General features: G+C 41.8%; 1 protein-coding gene across 9 annotated transcripts in view; it reads left to right on the top strand.

The window, feature by feature from the left end:
• The window catches only part of FMN1 (formin 1), a 412,618-nt gene that overhangs the window by 109,549 nt on the left and 281,457 nt on the right, over positions 1-21,612 (top strand). Inside the window, exon 1 of one of the 9 annotated variants that reach the window (XM_002917804.4) lies at positions 18,281-20,159. The exons of the other annotated variants lie outside the window; for them this stretch is intronic. Within the exon in view, the coding sequence (XP_002917850.2) occupies positions 18,783-20,159 (1,377 nt within the window). The 5' untranslated portion in view covers positions 18,281-18,782. Of the gene's footprint in view, positions 1-18,280; positions 20,160-21,612 lie in introns of those variants that run through there. 9 annotated transcript variants of the gene reach the window in all.

The following is a 21,612-nucleotide window of genomic DNA, read 5'->3' as shown; positions in this document are numbered from 1 at the left end:
CCTGTTTGCTGCTTGGCACCTCTTAATATCACTTTTCTAAAAATTTGAGAAGATAGGTTTGAGAGCGTTCTCTAGAACAAGCTAAATAGCCTGTCTCCCTCACACGTTCCTAAACATTTCTTTCCCTCCAGCTGTTGAGATAACAGGTGAACAGGTCAGCAGGAAATCTGCAAATACAAGATGACCCACTTAGAAAACACAGCCTTCTCCCTTCTCATTCATCCATGTATTCATCCAGAACTGTTAACTGTACTCTACAGAATAGTGGGCTGGGTTGTAGCTCCTTCCACATTGTAGATGGCCTGATAGATTGATCAGACTGTCAACGTTGTCACCACCCCTCTCCATCTCTGTTTCTTTTCAGAGATGAGGGTGAACATTAGGAATCCAAGAAGGACTTTTTCTGTCTTTCTTTCCTTCTTTTTTCCCCTTTTCTTTCTTCCTTCCTTCCCCTTTTTTCTGTTCTTCTCCCCCCCTTTTTTTTTCCTTTGCCGTTGACTTTAATGCCCATCAGCAAACTTGTGTCCTTGATTCCTTTTGATACCTTCCAGTTCATTACTTTCAGACCCAGAAGTATGTCTTTGATGAACACAGTTAGATCTGTAGTGTTTATATAGGTGGAGATTTTCTCAAGTAACCAAGAGCAGATGAACCTTGTACTTTTCGTAACCATAGTAGCATCATCACTGGATGTCATTTTAGAAAAGCATTCAACATCCCAGTTATTGTAAAAGGAGGCTTGGAATGAGCCTGAAAGATGAAAAATCTACAGCCCTTTGTGAGATGAAATGGAAATTTGTAATGTTTTTGTTTTTGTCACCCTTCCTCCGAAGTTAGGTTGTGCATCAGAAGATGTGGTCAATGAAAGAAGTGTAACAGTGACATCTATTGGTCAGATTACTTTAAGTTGTGTTTGCTGCAACAGGAGGCTTGGGATCTGAAAGGGTTGAAGTGGATTTTTGGGGGGGGGTTTGTTTTTTATTTTTTTTTTAAGTTTTTATTTATTTACTTACATAACCTTGACACCCAACGTGGGGCTCGAACTCATGACCCTGAGACCAAGAGTCACATGCTCCTCCTACTGAACCAGCCAGGAGGCCTGAAATGCATTTTGAAAGACTACTTTCTTTTTCTTCTGTGTTTTAAAAAAATTATGTTTATTGTGTTTTTTTTTTTAACTCTGTGGCTAAACTATATATTTCTGGTTTTCCTTCTCCCCTGTGAATGAAATTATCTCTTATTTTTACTTTTCAATTATAAAAATCAAAACAATCCTTTTATAAAATTTGAAATATCTAGTAAAATTGAAAGAAAAGAAATAACTTTCAGCAACCAAGGACAACAGCTGTTAACATTTGATAAATTTTCTTTGTATTTTTCACTATGTAGGATTTATTTTAAATGAGGGATTGTTTTTACATATAAACATAGATTTTATGTTTCCCCCCTTTTCTCTTTACCAATTAATTTTACATTACTTATCCGTATTGTTACATATTCTTTCTAGATGTGTGTTTTTTTTAAAAAAGATTTGTTTATTTATTTGAGAGAGAGATAGTGAGCGAGAGAAGGAGCACAAGCAAGGGGAGAGGTGGAGGGAGAAGCCGACTCCCCACTGAGCAGGGAGTCTGAACTGGGGCTTCATCCCAGGACCCCAGGATCATTACCCCAGCTGAAGGCAGACGTTTAACTGACTGAGCCACCCAGACACCCCTCTAGATGTGTCTTAAGTGAATGTATACTATTCTAGTACATTGTATCTCAAAAATTTTTTAAATCATTTCTCTATTATTTGATGTTGGTGTTGTTTTCGATTTTGGAATACTCCACAATTTGGAAATAAATAGAACTACCAAACGTACAATTTTTCCTGTACCCTTCCCCCCACCCCCAATATTTAGGACTATTTTTTTAAGATAAACTTGTGATTATTGTCTATAAATATATTTAGGCTTTTGATACATATCACTGCATAAAAAAGGTCTATTTTCTGAACCAGCCTTTAATGGTTTATATATTATATATGGTATATGAATTATATTTATATAAAAAATAATTATATGAATATATAATAAAATATATATTTATGTTTTAGTTTTCCATTAATTATTTTTTAAAATTGGGATAGTTTTTTATTTTTTTAAAGATTATATTTATTTATTTGAGAGAGAGAGAGAGAGAGAGCAAGCAGGGAGAGAGGCTGAGGGAGAGGAATAAGCAGACCCCCCCACTGAGCAGGGAGCCTGACACCTCGCTCCTGATCGGGGCTCAATCCCAGGATTGTGACCTAAGCCGAAGGCAGATGCTTAACCGACTAAGCCACCCAGGCAACATGCTATAGTTTCTTTAGATTATTTTCTGTATCAGTGGCTTTTACACTTTGGTCCCTAAGACTCCTCATCTCTAAGTCCTTTGCCCTCTTCAGACAGCACAATTTAACTCCTGTGTTTTAAATATTGATATTATAAGTAAGATGTCCATTTGAAAGGGTTCTACTCATTGAGTAAAAGTTTTGATCACCACACCAGCTCCCAAGGAGGTCTTTCCTCTGGGTGGGGGAGGCCTTTGAATAGTAAGGTCAGGGAGGCATGTACCACTGTGTGATATTTTGATCAGTTTTAAGTGTTAGACAGGACTGCTCTGTTTTCAGTTCTGGACCTGATTTGCAGCGTCGATATCAGGAAGATACTTTCCTCAGCTTTTTTTCTATAGATATGCTGCTTCTCATTAGTATGCAGGCGTGATAGCTAAAACATTTAAGAATTGGTGGGAGTTTGACACCAAGAAATCAGAATGGCCACTGGCATTCAGGCTGGGGCTGCTATTAAGTTCTCTTATTTAGCTGTGCATTAATTAAGTTTAGTTTAGTTTTTTTTTTTTTTTTTACTAGAACTAGAGAGGAAATATTTTAGACCTTGGGGCCCATTAGTCTATGTTGTAACTACTCAACTCTGGTGATAAAAATAGCCACAGAGGGGTGCCTGAGTGGCTCAGTTGGTTGGGAGTCTGCCTTGGCCCAGGTCATGATCCTGGGGTCCAGGGATAGAGCCCCAGTTCAGGCTTCCTGCTCAGTGGGGAGCCTGTTTTTCCCTCTCCTCCCTGCTCCTGCACTCTCTCACTATCTCTGTCTCTCTCCAATAAATAGATAAAATCTAAAACAAAAAAAAAAAAAAGAAAGAAAGAAAGAAAGAAAATTGCCATGAAGCATACATACATGAATGAGTGAGCTTGGGCTCCAGTAAAAGTTTATAGATACTGAAATTTGAATTTGAATTTCATCTAATTTTTCACATATCAAGAAACATTCATCATTTGCTTTATTTGCCCCACCATGTAAGAATGTAAAGATCAGTCTTAGTTTATGTGTCATTCAAAGACAGGCCTTGGGCCGGATTTGCCATTTGCCAACCTCTGCTCTAGACCGAGAGATGGAGATCCCTTCACTTTCAACTTCAGCTCAACCACTGACCAGCGATGGGACTGTGGGCACTTGCTTACCTTCAGTTTCCTTATCAAGTGTGTTTTGACAGAATGGAGAGGAATAGGAACAGATGAAATAAAGTGCTATAATATTAAATTTCCTGATTCTATTATAGGAGCATAAGTCAGCCCAAGCAAAGTTAATATATGGGGAATGGGAATTATTTAAAGAAAACAAATAGATCTTCATATTCTCAGTGTGAAATCTTTGTCCTGATGTGAGGAACTATGTCATAACTGATCGCAAGATCAAAATTTGTCCCCTAACTATATTTGAAGGCTCATACAACTTTGTCTCTCCAGTGCTATCCTTCCCTCCTCTCCCAGTTTTTTTGAGGTACCTTGACGTATAAGTTGTTGTACAAGTATCAGGTGTACAACGTGATTACTTGATGTATGCATGTATTATGAAATGATTACTGTAACAAGTTTAGTTAACATCTATCGCCTCACATAGTCACACATTTTTTGTCTTGTGACAAATACCTTATGATCTACTCTCTTTGCAACTTTCAAATATGCAATACAGTATTGTTAACTCTAGTCACCATGCTGTACATTACATCCCCAGAATTTATCAGTCTCATAACTGGAAGTCTGTACCTTTTGACCACCTCCACCCATCTCCCCTTCTCCTCATTCCCTGCCTAGATTTTATGTATTTATTGGCAACTGCCAGTCTGTACTCTGTTTCTGTGATTTCAGTTTGCTTTATTTTTTAGATTCCACATATAAGTGAGAAGATCAGGTATTTTTCTCTCTGTCTTATCTCATTTGGCATAATGCCCTCCAGGTCCATCCATATTGTCTCATCCCATATTCATCTTTAGTTACTGAATTGTGAGAAGATACAGAGGTTCCACTGGGGAATGGTAGGAGGTAAGGCTGGTGTAGGATAGAGACTAGGCAGGCCCAGGGCACCATCTATTTCCTAACCAATATGCATTTCAGTGTTTAAGCAACCAGTGCTGCTGTCTTAGCTGAATGTCAGCCAGACTGCTGTGTAGAGAGGTTCTGTTGGAGTGATTATCTTCTCGTCCTCCTCAAACAAATTCTGTGGGCCATTCTGGCTGATCTACAAAACTCCTGAAAGATGAAACTCAATGTGCAGTCAGTTCAACTTCTGGGTCAGGAGGTTAATAAATATTGCATAGGACATACTTAGAGTGAAAAAAAAATATTTGTTGTTTGTCTGAAGTTCAAATGTAACTGGTTGTCCTGTATTTTATTTATGAAATCTAGCAAATCTAGGTATCAGTTTTGGGGCAGCATCCAAATGCACCAAGTGTGTGAATTGTCCTGGGGTAGCATCTATATATGATAAACCCTCAGTCACCCCAGAGTGCCCATTTAGAGTATGAACGTTACAAAGTCAGCTTCAAAGGGCAGTAGCCAAATTCCACCAAAGCGGGAGCTATCATTAGCCACGTTCCTTAGTTTCTGGTACACCTCGAATGAGATGTGTCAAAGGCAACTGACTAAGGACAGACTACAGAGCAAATGGGACCCAACTTCTTACAACAAGTGCAGTCTTTCGAAGATTCCATTTGAGAGGAATGTCCACCATGGGGGATAGTTTATAAAATGTCTGTAAACACAGGACAAGGTTGGGGTACAAATGACACTAAAAGAAGTGTGGCCTGAGATTGAAAAAGAGATATGAAAAACAAAAAAGGTAAACAGTCATCAGGGTTGTATACAGGTTGCATGGATTCTGAAAGTAGAATTTGCACACTCGCTTTGAAAAAACAAACTGGGGACAGCTGGGTGGCTCAGTCGGTTAAGCCTCTGCCTTCCGCTCAGGCCGCGAGCCCTGGATCAGGCCCTCTGCTCAGTGGGGAGCCTGCTTCTCCCTTTCCCTCTCCCCATACTCCTGCTTGCATGAGTGCGGGTGCTCTCTCTCTGTCCAATAAATAAATAAATAAAATCTTTAAAGAAAAACAATACAAACTGAACTCTTCTTAGTGATTTTAGTCTCCAAGGATCATATCAATCACCTTCTCACCTGTGCGGCCCTGCATTCTCTACTGAATGGCTTCATTGACTGGGGAGGACACAGTATCAGCTCCCAAGTAATGGCATCTTAAGAATGGAAGGATATAATTACCAAGGCCATACCCCACCTTAAGTATCTAAACCATAACAAAAACTTCCATGGATCGATCACCTCTGAAATGCCAGGCACCATCCTTTGGAGTATAATAATAATATTGTCCAATAAGGAGAGAGGTTCAGCCAAGTCAGGGGCAAGGATTGGAACCTAGGTCTGTCTGACCCCAGACCTAAGCACTTCAATGTTAAGCTCCTCTACTTCTCCACTACTTTGGCTGCTTCTTTGTTTGCTTGTTTGTTGTTTTGTTTTTAACTTAAGAAAAAAAGTCATTTAATAGATACGTTAGCTCCCATAATCAGTGAGAAGGAATGAGAACCAGGCTCAGCATTAGAAGCTAGAACCGCAAAATCGTGGAAGGAACCGAGATGCCCTTCAACAGATGACTGGATTAAGAAGATGTGGTCCATATATACAATGGAATATTACTCAGCCATCAAAAGGAACGATTTCACAACATTTGCTGCAACATGGATGGCACTGGAGGAGATAATGCTAAGTGAAATAAGTCAAGCAGAGAAAGACAATTATCATATGGTTTCACTCATTTATGGAATATAAGAAATAGGAAGATGGGTAGGAGAAGAAAGGGAAGAATGAAGGGGGGTAAACAGAAGGGGGAATGAACCAGGAAAGACTATGGACTCTGGGAAACAAACTGAGGGCTTCAGAGGGGAGGGGTTAGGGGATTGGGATAGGCCAGTGATGGAGGAGGGCGCATATTGCATGGTGCACTGGGTGTTATACGCAAGTAATGAATCATGGGACATTACATCAAAAACTAGGGATGTACTGTATGGTGATTAACAAAACATAATAAAAAATTATTATTAAAAAAAAAAAGAAGCTAGAACTGCAGTCAAAATCACCCCACAGAACTCAATCTAGTGAAGATTCTGCAGCTGCTAACAGGGAAGACAAGACGCCTTGGCCTTTAAGACCTTGGTCTCTAGAGTTAAAGGGGAAATACTGATGAAAACCTGAGCTGATGTCATGCTTTCCACCTCCCTCCTAAATGGCAGACTCCAGAGCATAATTTAGATGCAACAACAAAGAATGCAAGGTGCCTTTGCAGTCCAGGGAAAAGGCTACATCCTTGTCTTGTTTTCTTGAAAGCCAGTGAGAGCCTACCACTTAAAGCTAAAGGTCATAGATAGACTTACCCAAATCAGTAGCATCTCCGTGACAGTGGGCCTATATTTGCAAGTGAAGTGAATTCAGAAATATCAGGGTAGTTTGTTTCCTGTACGAGCATGTTTATTTGTATATGTGAGTACATATGTGTGAGAGTATGTGTGTATGAAAGAGAGAAAGAGTGAGAAAGACAAAGAAAGAGCAAGACAGAGAACATGTGTCTACCCTACAGTGATGTAGGATAAATGATCAAGAAGTGATCCAGGTAAAGAGAAGAGGTGAAAGTGGTGAATTATGGATTGAATTGGAAAATCGCCTTTATTTTTTCTTACAAATGTTGCATCACTTTAAATCATGATAAAGCAGCTGAAAAAAGAGTTATCTGATTTTACTCCTAAGCCCCATGAAATTTATCCAGTTTATCTCTCAAATTAGTTCTAATTTTGAAATTGGTGTGGAAGGTTATCATATTTAAATAGAAATCCTCGTCAATGCCAGTCATCGAGTTCAGTTCTTATGCCATTTTCCATACTTCTCTTGACATTCTCCTGTCCTCTGCATGTACTGCAAGATAATGACAAATCTAGTAATGTCTCATATTTCTTTATAAAATGATAAGAACTTGGCTTACCCATTGAACCACGTTAATGGTTAATGGAACTGTGAAATTCGCTTTTCTTTGATCTTGATAACACTTACTTTCTTTATTTCCTTTTTGTTTATTTTGACATGCACTATAATAGCTGTGCATGTAAAATTTGGACTCTTGAGAGTATATAGAGAAAACTTTGTGTTATGTTTTTTTAAAAAGATTTTATTTATTTGAGAGAGAGAGAGCATGAGTGTGAGGGGAAGGGCAGAGGGAGAAGAAGCCTCCCCGCTGAGCAGGGAGACTGACTTTGAGGTCCATCCAGGACTCTGGGATCATGACCTGACCCAAAGGCAGATGCTTAACCAACTAAGCCAACCAAGAGCCCCTGTATTATGCTTTTAAATCCTGGGAGAACATAGACTAGAACTGAGTTTTATAAAAATAGTGAGAAATTTACCTAGGGATTTTATTTAAATGCATTGGTATATTGCTGCTGAAGTATTTTATTTGGTTTCCCTAAAATTCAGAGAATTACTTTTTTGCCCCCTTTGAACAAGTTTCACTTTCTCAGCCTCCCTTTTCTGTCTTCAAAACCACAGCTCTGTATGCACTCATTGGACTGAGTGCTGCGAGCGTCACACGGTCTCTTTAAACCTTGGTCTCTGGGTTCTACACCTATCATCTATGTTCTGTGTGTGTATTTCAGGAAAGCATTATCCTTATCTCTCCAGGATACACATGGACATTTGTGGTTAAAATGACAATCCCACAGGACCCATTTAGAATTTTAAAGGCAGTAGCCTTTGGCTAGAGAATGTTGAGGGAGTGTTAACATGAGGTTCTAGTTAGAATGGTCTAGTTATTTTTCTCTTGCCTTTAGATTTTTATAGACTTTAATTAAAACATCTTGATTTATTATTATCATTATTTCTAAATTGCTTTAAGAGTTGCAGCTACTGTATAAATGTCCTGTGATAACCTGTGTCATAAACTTCCCTCTCCACCTACAGAAAGTTAATGACCTTGATTCCAGAAACATTCCTTCAGAATATTTCATGATACTTTTTGAAGTGTTGAAAGTGACAGTAGTGCTATGTATACTTTTGTTTAAATCCCAAATTAAAATGATGTACAAAGTGGAGGCAATAGTGAATATATTTCAAAACTATGGAAATGCGATTCTCTCACTCACTGATCCCTGCAACTAACCGCACTCCACAATGACAACCCCTATTTATTGTCTTTCTTGTTCAAGGAAGACTGAATCAGGAAAATTAGCACATTTAATTCTTGGAACAGTCCTATGAGTTAAATGTTATTGTTCCCATTTTATAAATGTAGGTACTAGTTCATAGAAGTTAAGGAACTTACCTAAGTGACACAGCTAGTATGTGACCAATAAGTAATATTTTATATTGAATCCAAACATGTTCCATTTCAAAGCCATAGCTCTTGCCCCTTCCTTTCTTTGCCCTCTAACTGTGCTCAAGAATGGGGTCACAGCTGTGACAATGCCTACCTTTCTCCTTTGTAATTTTAATACATTTACATTTGCTTCCATATTTTTCTCTTTACATGACTAAATGGTGAGTATTAACTTAAAGGAATCATTCCCGATCAAATCAGGGATCATAATCTTTGTTTCCTGTCTTCAGCAAATTCCTTCTAGCTCCAGTAGCCATTGGTTCCCATAATGAGGTGATGTATTTTGCCTCCATTCTGACTTTTCAATGTGAAGGAGAACTGTTACAAAATACTATCTTTGTTTGACTTTATGGTAATGAAGAGAATGAACATTTAGAATCAGATTGACCTGTTCAAATCCTAGCTTTGCCACTCATTGGTTGTATAATCTTCGAATTGACCTAATTTCTTTGAACCTCAATATTAACATCTATAGCCGTGCCCAGTACAGTCACTAGCTGTGTGTGGCTATTTTTTTTTAAGATTTTATTTTATTTATTTTTAAAGGTTTTATTTTTAAGTAATTTCTACACTCAACGTAGGGCTCCAACACACAACCCCAAGGTCAAGAGTGTCATGCTGTACTGACTGAGCCAGGCAGATGCCCCCATATGTGGCTATTATTCAAAGTTAAGTAAAATTTAAAATTTAGCTCACTTGGGTGCCTGGGTGGCTCAGTCAGTTAAGCATCTGCCTTCAGCTCAGGTCATGACCCCAGGGTCTTGGGATTGAGCCCCACATCTGGCTCCTTGCTTAGCGGGGAGTCTGCTTCTCCCTCTACTCCTCCTCCTGCTCATGTTCTCTCTATCTCTCTCTCTCAAATTTTTAAAAAAAAAAACTAGTTTCTCAGTCACACGAGCCACATTTTAAGTGCACAGAGGCCTTCCGTAGCTAGTATCTACTGTATTGGAAACACAGATAGAGATCGTTTCCATCACTGCGGAAACTGACGCTGGGCAGCATTCATCTACAAAATGGGGCTAATGATGCCTTTTCACAGAGTTATGGGGGGTTTAGGGAAGGCACAAGAAAACTCGAATAAAGAAATTAGTGTGGTGCCGACTTGGGACAACAGTGACACCCTACGAAAGGCTAGTTGTCTCCCCCTTCTTCCCTCATGCATGCTCTTTTCATCTACCTTCATTTTGTTTCAGGTAAATCCATACCTTCCCTAATTTTCCAATTGTCTCCTTTAAGTATAAAAAATATTTTAAAATAATACCTAGATCTTTGGTGTTTGAACTAATATTCCCAAGATAACTTTGACCTTGGGCGCCTGGGTGGCTCAGTCGGTGAAGCATCTGCCTTCATCTCAGGTCATGATCCCAGGGTCCTGGGATCGAGTCTCACATCCCAGGGCCCTGGAATCGAGCCTGCTTCTCCATCTCCCTCTGCTGCTCCCCCTCCTTGTGCTCTCTTGCTGTCTGTCAGATGAGTAAATAAAATAAAATAAAATAAAATAAAATAAAAAAGATAACCTTGATGTAAAAGAAATTAAGGAAGGAAAAGAAAAAGATACACAGTTATAGCATAGCCAATGGCTGTCTAGTTTTATTCTTTGGGAGGAAGGAGACTATAGGCAGCAGTAGGTATATATGGTTTATTAGATTCCAGTTCTTCATCTAAAACTTTAACCACAATGAAATGCTTTCTTTATGGACTCCATACTTTCTGGAGTGATTGTCCATGTGGAACATAAATACTGTTTGTTTTAGAAAGCTCAAAAACCTTCAGAATCATGTCCCAGGAAATTCTGTACCTTAAAGAATGCTCCCTTTCTCCCCCATTCCCCTCCAGCTTCACAAGTGAGTCTCAGCCTTTCCTTCTCCCCCTTACATTATTTTATTTTGTCGTGGACATTGACTTCATTTCCAGAGAACCTTGGGTACTGTTTGGTGGAATTAATCTTTGAAATATTTGATAGTAAGACCATAACCAGCAATGTACTAAGTATTTTCAGGCTTGATTTTTGTATTTATAAGAGTAAGGAAATTTTAAATGAACTAGCACCTTTGATGACTAATGAGTTGGCCTAAAAACAAAGCAAGAAAATGGTCAGTGCTCTGCTGTTGCTGACCTGGGCACTTTCTAGGCCAGCCCCTGTCTGGAAGCATCCCTTCCCCACAGTGGGGGAAAGTCACAGTCCTAAGGGATCACACTCTGAGTTTCAGCAGCAGTATGTGTCAACAGACTCTTCAGAAAAAGATTTTCTTGAGAAAATCCAAATTCATGGATTATTTTTTCTTTTTTTAAAAGATTTTATTTATTTATTTGACAGAGAGAGACAGCCAGTGAGAGAGGGAACACAAACTGGGGGAGTGCGAGAGGAAGAAGCAGGCTCCCAGTGGAGCAGGGAGCCCGACGCGGGGCTCGATCCCAGACTCTGGGATCACGCCCTGAGCCGAAGGCAGACGCTCAATGACTGAGCCACCCAGGAGCCCGGGGTTTTTTTTGTTTTTTTTTTTTTCCTGAAATGATTGATTTGGTTTAAAAATCATCTTGGAGGGGCCCGTGAGTGGCTCAGTCCGTTAAGCATCGGACTTGATTTCAGCTCAGGTCATGATCTCAGGGTTGTGAGATTGAGTCCAAGGTTGGGCTGCATACTCAGTGGGGAGTCTGCTTGGAATTCTCTCCCTCTGCCCCTCCCCCAACTCACGCGTTGTCCACACGTTGTTCTCTCTTTCAAAAAAATAAATAAATAAATAAAATCTATTTTAAAAAATGGTCTTGGAGCACAGGAAAAGTAATACAGAACATGATGAACTTTGTCTCCTACAGTGGCCATCTGGGAGAATTTTAAAGTAATTCACTCCCTTTAGGTGATACCAATGGACAAAACAATCCAGAGAGTCTTGGCCCTGAAACACCCGAAGGGATCCCTTGAAAGAGTTTCCTTTGACGCTCTCTTCACTCTTGGCGCAGCTGTGGCATGGTTAGGTGTTGTACTCAGTAGGCCTTTCTGTAACACACGATCCCGTTCAAACCAACTAGCTCCACTGCCCACGTGCCTATGCGGAAGGAACTGGGAGGGGCCGCTTCCTCTCAGCTGGGCCGTCAGCTCATCAGTAAATACTCGTTCCGTATTGACAAGGTTAAAAAAAGAATCTTAGATGCTGGCTGATGGCTCTAAGAAGGTTGTTGCTTTGCTAAGAAAGTATATCATACCTATACAGTACGTACTACGTGCCGGGCACTGATCAGAGTGCCAAATGTATTGGTTCACTTAATGCTTCTAGCCACCCAGGAAGTCCGTCCTTTTCTCGTTTCCAGTATCCTGGTGAGGCGCTGAGGCATAGCTTGCTTGCCCAAGGTCCACCTTCTTGAAGGAGCAGAGTAGGATGTGAGCCCAAGGCCAGGATCTTTACAGCGCACACCCGCCCTGGTTCCTGATCATTGAAAGACCACAGACACACTGCCCTCTTATTTGCTTCCATCCTCACAAGCAGGTCCCAGCCTCTCTTTTTAACTTTCAGAGTCTTCTAGTTTGTTACCAACATTCAGCCCATTTCCCCTGAGGATTTGAGACTGCTCAGGGGAACCACTCTTGGAAACATTTTACACTAAGACGGCTCAGTGGAAAAAAGCCTTCATCACTGAGACCTGCCCTTGCCGTAGGGTAGGTGCAGCCTGTTGGGTGTTTAAAAGGCAATTAGTAGAAACAGTTGCTGGCTTCTCACAGGCGGACCTAGAGGGGCTGTCCTAAGCGTTGTGTTAGTGCTCAGAGGGAAGCTGCACCGGGAAGGCACGGAAGATACTACAAAACTGAAAGGGAAGCTTATGGAGGTCTCTGGCTTTGTCTTTCATTTGGTGTCATGACTCCATTTCGAAGATGTGGAAAGCAAACCTAAGGAGGATGCTGTTCAGGAAGAAGGTAAGCTCGCAGGCCAGGGGCAGCAGGGAGTCGGGAGGTGAACAGGACTTAGGAGACCTCGTGTCCCATCTCGTTGCTGCTCCAGAGCAGTGTGAACTGCTACCAGTTCTTCAGCTTCGCTTGACTTCACATGGCTTCGTCTTTAAACAAGAATGTTGGAGTAGTTGATTTCTAGTACTTCTGAAGTCCCGTTCAGCTTCCCAGCAGTTTGACTCTACCCACATTCTTTCATAATCCTAAACTCCTTTCATAGGATGTCGTTCATGTAACAAGTGTCTTTTCAGAGTGCTTGTGAGTCATAATTTCCTCAGGTCTCACCATTCGTATCAGACTTCAGGTACTAAGTTAAAACATCCTTCCTAAACCCCAAAACCCATTTCTGCCCATTATCCCGCTCACATCTTTATCCATAGTTTACTTACTCTCCCGAGTCCACTGGTCTAAACTTGTCTTCCGCAGAAATAGTTCCTACACCCTTACTTACCTTTAGTAATTTTAGCTCCTTTCTACTTTTCTCAAGCAATCATCACATGAAGCTAGTTGAACCACGTTAGAAGCTGGAAGCAATTAGTCATTAAAAACAGGCCCTTCTAGAACTTGAAGTAAATTGGGTAAGAGAAACAGGAGGAGAATCTTGTAGCCTAACACCGTGAAATTAATCTCACTTGCTTTACTTTTCCCTTGCCTTTCTGGGGTTTTATGAGAATGTGGGGGAGGAATTATCTAAACTGAATGACGTGGGGGAGGGTTGCAAAGAGTAGACGTTGGGAGGACTTTAAGAGGTTTTTCTTTTAGGCAATGTCCAATTTCTGCAATTGAGTTAAACAATACTTTTTAATGCTGATTCCTCTAATCTTTTGAGAGCCAAGAAGCTGGTTTCTACTGATGGCTCTCAGGCAATGTGCCTTTTTTTACTGCAACACTCTTGTAGGCTTCTTTCACCAGGTATCAGTTTGTTGGACTGATTTTCTTATCATGAAGTACAGTTGCCTTTTGCCTCAGTCTGGGAGGATGGTGAGATCAGAGAAACATGGAGAATTCACTGCTAGTAAATTCTCCACACAAATATGTGTCCAGTTTTTAAGTAGCTGGGTACCAATTTTTTTTTTTAAGATTTTATTTATTTGAGAGAGTGAGCACGAATGAGGGAGAGGGGCAGAAGGTGAGGGAGAAGCAGGCTCCCACTCAGGGCTCGATCCCAGGACCCTGAGATCATGACCTGAGCTGAAGGCAGACGCTTCACTGACTGAGCCACCCAGGTGCCCCGGGTACCGATTGTTTTTAACAAATAGTTACAAAGAACATCACATGGGTCAGATGCTACCTGTTCTAACTCCGTTGTCTAAGGTGGATCACTTTATCTGGCCTCTTGCATAGCTATAGCTATTATAAGGCTTAAGGGTCTTGAGGTTAGAACTGTCAAGGAGCATGAATTTCCTGTCCCCTCCTAGCTGGACTAAGAATCAGATGGACAGGAGACAGATTAACAGGAGAAAATCAAATTTAATTTCATACATACAGGGAATCCACATAGGCTTGGAAATTCCAAAGATAGGCAAAATGAGGTATATATGTTATCCTAAACTAAGGAGAAGGGGTTAGGGGTCTGGGACTTTGAAGGGAAGGAATGCAATTCACAGGACAAGAGCAGATGTTTGGTCCTGCCATACAGATGCATCACTCAAATAAAATTTATCTCTGCTAATAACCATTATTCTGGGGAAGACCCCCAGTTTAGATTTTTTTGTGTAGCTAAGGGAGGGGCAAAAGTTTCTCTTGAGCCTGCAAGGTCTCAATTGCCTTCAACACCAAATAACCTTCATGCAATAGGGGCCCATCTTCGGGTGGCCTGCCCTTGACCCGTACAGAACAAAAGAGCTTCAGGGGAGGTTGTAAAGGAGAAAGTCTTGGCTGATACTGGTTTTGTGTAGTAGGTATTTAATAAGTATGCATCACAGAATAAGACACTGAGATAAATGAAGTCCAAGAGAAGTGATTATCTTTTCAGCCTGAAAATGTTAAAGCATTAAATAGATTCATTTTTCAAGACCAATCAACTAAGATCAAATTTGTAGGCTTCTTAAAAATCCTAGAAGAGAGCACAGGCAGTAATGTCTCTGATGTTGGCTGTAACAATATATTTCTATATATGTCTCCTGAGGCAAGGGAAATAAAAGCAAAAATAAACTATTGGGACTATGTCAAAATAAAAATTTTCTGCACAGTGAAAGAAACAATCAACAAAACTAAAAGACAACCTACTGAATGGGAGGAGATATTTGCAAATGACCTATTCAATAAAGGGTTGATATCCAAAATATGTAAAGAGCTGATACAACTCAACACCCCAAAAACAATCCAATTAAAAATAGGCAGAACGTATGAACAGACATTTCTCCAAAGAGGGTATACAGATTGGCCAACAGACACACAAAAAGATGTTCAACTATCACTCATCAGCAGAGAAATGCAAATCAAAACTACGACGAGATATCACCTCACACTTGTCAGAATGGCTAAAATCAACAACACAAGAAACAAGAAGTGTTGGCGAGGATGTGGAGGAAAAAAAACCCTTTTGAACTGTTGGTGGCAAACTGGTATAGCCATTATAGAAATAGTATGGAGGTTCCCCCAGAAAGTTAAAAATAGAACTACCCTACAATCCAGGAATTGCACTACTGGGTATTTTCCCCCTGAGTAAAAAAACACTAACTCAAAGGGATACACGCACCCCTATGTTTATTGCAGGATTATTTACAATAGTCAAGATATGAAAGCAACCCTAGTGTCTGTTGATAGATTAATGGATAAAGAAGTGATTTATATATTTATATACCACTTCTTTATCCATTAATTATATATATTACATATAATTTTTACATATAATACGTCTGTTATATGTAGTAATTATATATATACTTAACCATATATATGTGATATAGATATATATATAAAAATATATTTGTGGTCTATATACCATATATATGTGTTGTATATATATAGATATAAATGTTCTGTAATATGTACATATAACAGAATATTTTTCAGCCATAGGAAAGCATGAAATCTTGCCATTTGCCACAACATGGATAAACTAGAGAGTATAATGCTAACCAAAATAAGTCTATTAGAGAAAGACAAATACCTTATGATTTCACTCACATGGAATTTAAGAATGAACAAAGGAAATGAGCAAAGGAAAGAGAGAAACAGAGAGACAGACTGAGAAACATAAACCAAAAAACAGCCTTTTAACTCTAGAGAATAAACTGTTGGTAACCAGAGGGGAGGTGGGTGGGACAATGGGGGAAACAGTGGAGGGGGATTGAAGAGTACACTTATCGTGATGAAAAATAAATTAAAATGATTTTAAAATTTTGTGGACTTCTTATTTGAACATATGGACACACATTTTTCAGTTCCTTGAATGACCAGCAATACTGACATTTCTCATAGTGTGAGAGAGTCTATATTCAAAGATGTGTTCGCATTACCTCCCATGCTGCTCTTTCTTCCTCATCTTCCTGTTTGAATGGTCCCTGCTTGCTTTCATTCAGAATTGTTCTAGGTCCACCTATTGTGATTCAGACTGAGTTTAGAGTGTGAAGTATGTACAATGTAAGAACAAAGTGTCACCTCTTTCTTGGCTGATTTCCCCTACTGAACTTCATGTTTCCAAACATGGAGGGCTGGAGTTTTCTTCGTCTTTATAAACCCAGAGCCTCGTACATAGTCTGCTTAAAAATGATGGTTGGGCGAATACATCTTTGTAATAGAATTATGCCTCATAAATGCAGGAGAATAGTATGGGGAGAGCCTCTTACTGTGTTTGAGTCTAGAGGATTCTGTGTCTTGTCTGGGACTAGTACCCAAGGCGGCTCAGAAACTTGTTCTGGAAATCAAGAATTAGTTAGGTCTGAGAAAATGGAACCTCCCAGTTAAAAAGGGCGACACCAAATAGGTGTCATGTCTCTTCCCCACACTCCTGTGTTGGATGCTCTGTGTACTTCTTAAAAAGACAGATCGTATGATCTGGTGTGCTGATTCCTTTTTTCCTCAGTCTTGAAGAAGCAGAAGTCTGATTTTTATCAATGGGCATTTCCTCTGGACAGGAAGCTGTTCTAGGATTTAAACGGTGCCGATAAAGTTTTCTGTGTGTCACGGTGGCCTTCTGATTAAGCGTGCCCTAATTAGTAATCCCAAACCTACGAACATCAGGAACAAGTGGGAAAGTCTCCACTGAGACACAAGGTCAAATCAGGGACCAGGAAGTGACGTCTTAACTTTCCCGTAGGGGTTGGTGGGATAGTATAATATGTACTCTTTTGTGTGTGAGGGCTCCTTTTGAATGCATTGCTAGAAATGTGTTGCAATCAGGATTTCCCATTATTAATACTTTTTGGGGAACATGATTCGAGTCCTCAGTGTGATAGTCACAGCCGTTCCCTGATGCAGACCAAGCAAGACTTGTTTCGCTTGTGCCTACAGCCTCTACTTTGCAGAATAAATTGCCGTTTGTGTTTAACGCTTGGGCTCAATCTTCTTGAATCTTTGCTCAAAGAGCTGGTGATTACTTTAAAGCCAGTTTGACTGTTGTCCTGATCCAGAACAGTAACTTGTCCATCCCAGGTGCTTGCTAAATGCCTGCTGACCGGACCGAATTTCAAAAACACTGAGACCTTCAGGTACTACAGGAAGCTGTCCCCAGAGGCAGCTAGCTATGCGCCTGGGAAACAGAGCCACAATTTTTCCATGTCCTCGGTTGCTAGGTTCCCAGCATATAATCAGAGTGTTGGAAACTACCTTGAGCAGATGTTTGGTGGTGATTTCGTCCGTCCTGTTCTTGTTTTAGGCAAATTGGGTCTGTGATAGAAACCTGACTGACAGAGACCTTTCAGATGTTTTGCCCTTTAGGGGAATGTGGCTCCTAGGGGACCCTTGCTGAATCGCTTTGCCTAACAAGGCAGGTTGTGTGTTACCTTGTACCATGCTAGGTTTCACTTGGTTGGATCGCTGAAGCAGAGAGGGGTGCCCTTCAGCCACCAGGATTCCTAAGGAAACCAGGAAGTTAGAGCTGCTGAGCAGAAGCCTGAGGTTGGCACATAGCGTGTGGAGGGTAATCATTCCTGCCAGGCCCGGGCTGTTTACTCTGCCAGCGTAAGGCTGGTGGACATTGGGCGTGGTGGGCGTGCTTGCCTAAGTACCTGTTTGTAGAACAGTGAGACACCGGGGCAGAGCTAAAACAGCAGTAATCTGAAACCAGTCCTGTTGGGTCCCCCCCCCCCCCCCCNCCCCCCGCCCCCACCCGGCCCCTGACTGCTAAAATCTGCATTCCAGATGAAACCTGCAGGGAAGCGGAAGAAAGCATTAAGAAAAAAAAAAAAAAGCCTCAAGAGCACTAAATGACTGCTTTTGAGAGTTCTGGGTATTTTGAGATCATCTATCCCTTTACTTGCATTTCTTTACTCTGGGCTTTGTGACTGGCTATTGCTGTGTGTGCTGCTAGGTTTTTTTGGCCTGGATGGCGCACAGGCTTCCGACCAAAATTTAGGTGGCAAAAGGGAGCTCTTCAGAAGCTTTTCAGTCCATTTCTGCTGATTCACTTTTGAATTTCTTGGGCTGCTGGGGGTGGGTCAAGGGCTTTCAGGGATCTGCTTGCCCGCTCAGCACGTTCTGGAGCCTCCCTTGCTCACCAATGAGGAAGTTGAAAGCTCCCGGGAGGCACTGGGGCGGAGCTCACACTGAAGTCCTGGGCCGGGATGACTGGGGGCAGGCTGACTTTCCCTACGACAGAAACCCTTTTGTCCACGGGAATAAATACGGAAGTCCCCGAGGAGCAGCCTCCCCAGCTCGCGTGTAGTACGGTGTGCAGCCTCATCTGGGTCTGGGCATAAAGCCCCGCGGACTTCTCCCAGCTGGCCCCGAGCATACCACCCTCGCACACACCCCAGAAGGAGGGCCCAGCAAGTGACTTGAAAGAGACCAAGCGTGCTTGCTCTGCGGCTGAGCCAGGCTGCCGGGTCCTGTTGCTCTCTGCCCCGTAAGTTCAGAGCCGATGGTGTGGTTAAACGGAGCGAGCAGGGGAAAGTGACAAAAGTCAGAACTTGCACCGAGGGCATTGCTGAGACATGGAGGACACTGGAGACTCTCTGAAGGGCAACGATGATGTCTCGGAACCAGAAAAACCTGAAGCCAGACTTGAAGTGGCTCAGTCGATCCTGAGCAAGTTCTCTGTGAAAACTTTGTTTGGGTTTACAGGTAAGCTGGACCCTGTGAAGCCTGATGAGGAAGACGCGGTGCTGAAGGCATTCCACAGTTTGGTTGTGGACCCAATACCTCAGCTGGATGATCCCAGCAAGGGCTCAGAGCAGCGGGAGGCAGCGGCTCAGGTTCCACCTGACCTGGGAAATGATGGCAAGCCTGCAGGGGTGGAGACGGAGTCAGAGGGAAGTCAGGGAATAGCAGACGCAGGCATTTCTCTCCCTGGTCAAGAGCAGTTTCCACTCAGTACTCAGAGTGTGAACAGAGACGATGTCATTTTGGTTCATGGGACTCTTGTGAACACCACCAGTGACTCCGACTCTGATGATGGTGGCCAGCAGCTGGAAGAGGGAAGCAGCACCAGCCGCCCACAGTCCCCCAGTGTTTCATCTGAGCCATCTCAGGATCTCAAAGAAAAGCCACGTGATTGTAGGGAAAATAGCACCACTGGGGAAAGAGATGATGCAGAGCTCTGTGCTGAAGGTCCTCACAGGACTCCATCTGAGATAGGTAGCAAACCGCAACCTGGCAATGGTGGCCTTACGACAGAGAACAGCCCCACCGAAGGACAAGCTGGAGAAGAAAGTTCCCCAGTCCTCCCCGCAGTAACAGACCAGAACTTAGGTGTCGGTGTCCCCGAGGATGCCTCTTCTAAAAAAGAAGTCCCGGGAGAGAAGTCATTCCAGCTTCCAGCCTTTTTTAGCGGGCTTCGTGTGCTGAAGAAGGGGACTACAGGTGAGGGAGGGAAGACCATCACTGAAATTAAACCCAAGGATGGCGACCTGGCTTTGCTCAAACTGACACAGCCTGTTCAGAAGTCCTTAGCGCAGGCAGGGCCTCAGACAGTGAAGACTGGGGAGAAGACAACTGACCCAAAGGCCACTCCCACTCTCCTGGAGCAGCTCTCTCAGCTCTTCACCCTTGACATGCCCAAGGCGGAAGTGAAGGCAGAAGACCCCGAGCAGCCCCGGAAGGAGGAGATGGGCTGCAGCGCTGCCCGGGAGAGCCAGAGTGGCCCCAGTGGAGCCCAGACCCAGGGGGGAGAGGTCAAGCCAAAGCCTCCAGAGACAGCCCTCGAGGCCTTTAAAGCCATATTCGTTCGCCCCCCAAAAAAGGGGACCACAGCTGACACCTCTGAGCTGGAGGCTCTCAAGCGCAAGATGAAGCATGAGAAGGAGTCCCTGAGAGCTGTGTTTGAAAGATCCAGGTCAAGGCCAGGGGATGGCCCCTCTGATTCCAAAAGCGTATGTAGAATTGGGGTTTGGGTTTTGTTGTAAGATGCAATGCTGTATTTCTTTTTCAGGTTTCCTGTCAAAGTGAATCCCAGTTACCTATTGTTAGTGAGTCTCTTCTAGGGGAAAGGGGGGTATGATCAAATCATCCTCACAAGGAGTATGGAGTTAAACTAGCGATATCTTCCTTATATTTTCCTGGAGTGTCGTAAGAGGGATAGGCATAAAGATGTGTGGGCAGAAAGAGGGAATTGTCACTCTGAGTTTAAACATTAATAGTAGATGTTCTTTTCTTAAGATTTTATTTATTTATTTGAGAGAGAGAGCATATGCAGGGGGAACGGCAGGCAGAGGCAGAGGACGAAGCAGGCTACCCGCGGAGCAGGGAGCCCAATGCCGGGCTCCATCCCAGGACCCTGGGATCACGCCCTGAGCCGAAGGCAGACTGAGCCACCCAAGCGCTCTGATAGTAGATGTTCTTATAAAAAATAAAGCAGCACGAGGAAGCGATGCGATAGGGAGATAGAGCCCCCATTTCCTCACCTCTTAATTATACCTCTGCAAAAACTCTATTTTAACTTTGAAAGTCCGCCATTTGACGAAATGTATGTTCGTGATATGATTAAAATGCTCCATGTTTCTTACAAGGTATCCTGATCACTGGGTTTAGAACGAGATCTGGTTTTAATTCTAACTCTGCCATTTACTGGGTGGGTGACCTTGATCACCTCAGAGCCTCCGTCCCCGCATCCACAAGATGAATAACCCTTACCTTACACTGCACTTGTGAAGAGTAAGTGAAGTTAGCACACGGTAACCATCCTAATTGGTAAATTAGTGTTACTATTAAGAAAATTAATTCAGGTAATTTATAAAGACTAGCAAACACCTGTCCAGTAGATCTTAAATGTATCATAAGAACAATAGAATTTCAGTATCTCCTCAGCATGTAATTACCATTCCCTGTTATATAGTTGATCAGTTAAGGTGCTAAAAATTTAAAAATCTTTTGGAAACATTCTTAGGATGTAGTTGAAAATTAAACACAATATGGCATTCTCCTAGTTGTAAAAATCAACCCTTATAAAAATGGCTTGAATATGAGGGCCATGTCATTTATTTAAAGGAAAGAAAAGTGGATTGAAATCAGCAATGTCGAGTGCTTAGAGAAATGTATCTTGACCTACATATAGCTGGTGTTCGTGGAAAATACAGAACTAGTCTTTATATTATAAAATACCCAGGAGTTGTTTGGGGATACATGTATAATCATTCCTATAGATGTACCGGATTATAATACATTTATATCTGTATCTTCAGCTCAAAGTTTGTGATTTAAAAAACAAAATAGTTATATGATAAACAGCCTCTATTAATGGTTGTATTGTACTTGGCCTTGAGGGGTGTTTTGTTGTTGTTTTTTCCACCCTTCCTGATCACTTTACCTTTCTGGAAAAGGGTCACT

Source organism: Ailuropoda melanoleuca, chromosome 5, assembly GCF_002007445.2.
Source record: "Ailuropoda melanoleuca isolate Jingjing chromosome 5, ASM200744v2, whole genome shotgun sequence".
In the NCBI taxonomy this organism is placed as follows: Eukaryota; Metazoa; Chordata; class Mammalia; order Carnivora; family Ursidae; genus Ailuropoda; species Ailuropoda melanoleuca.
The sequence above is the reverse complement of the archived record's forward strand: the minus strand, read 5'-3'. Positions and strand labels throughout refer to the sequence as shown.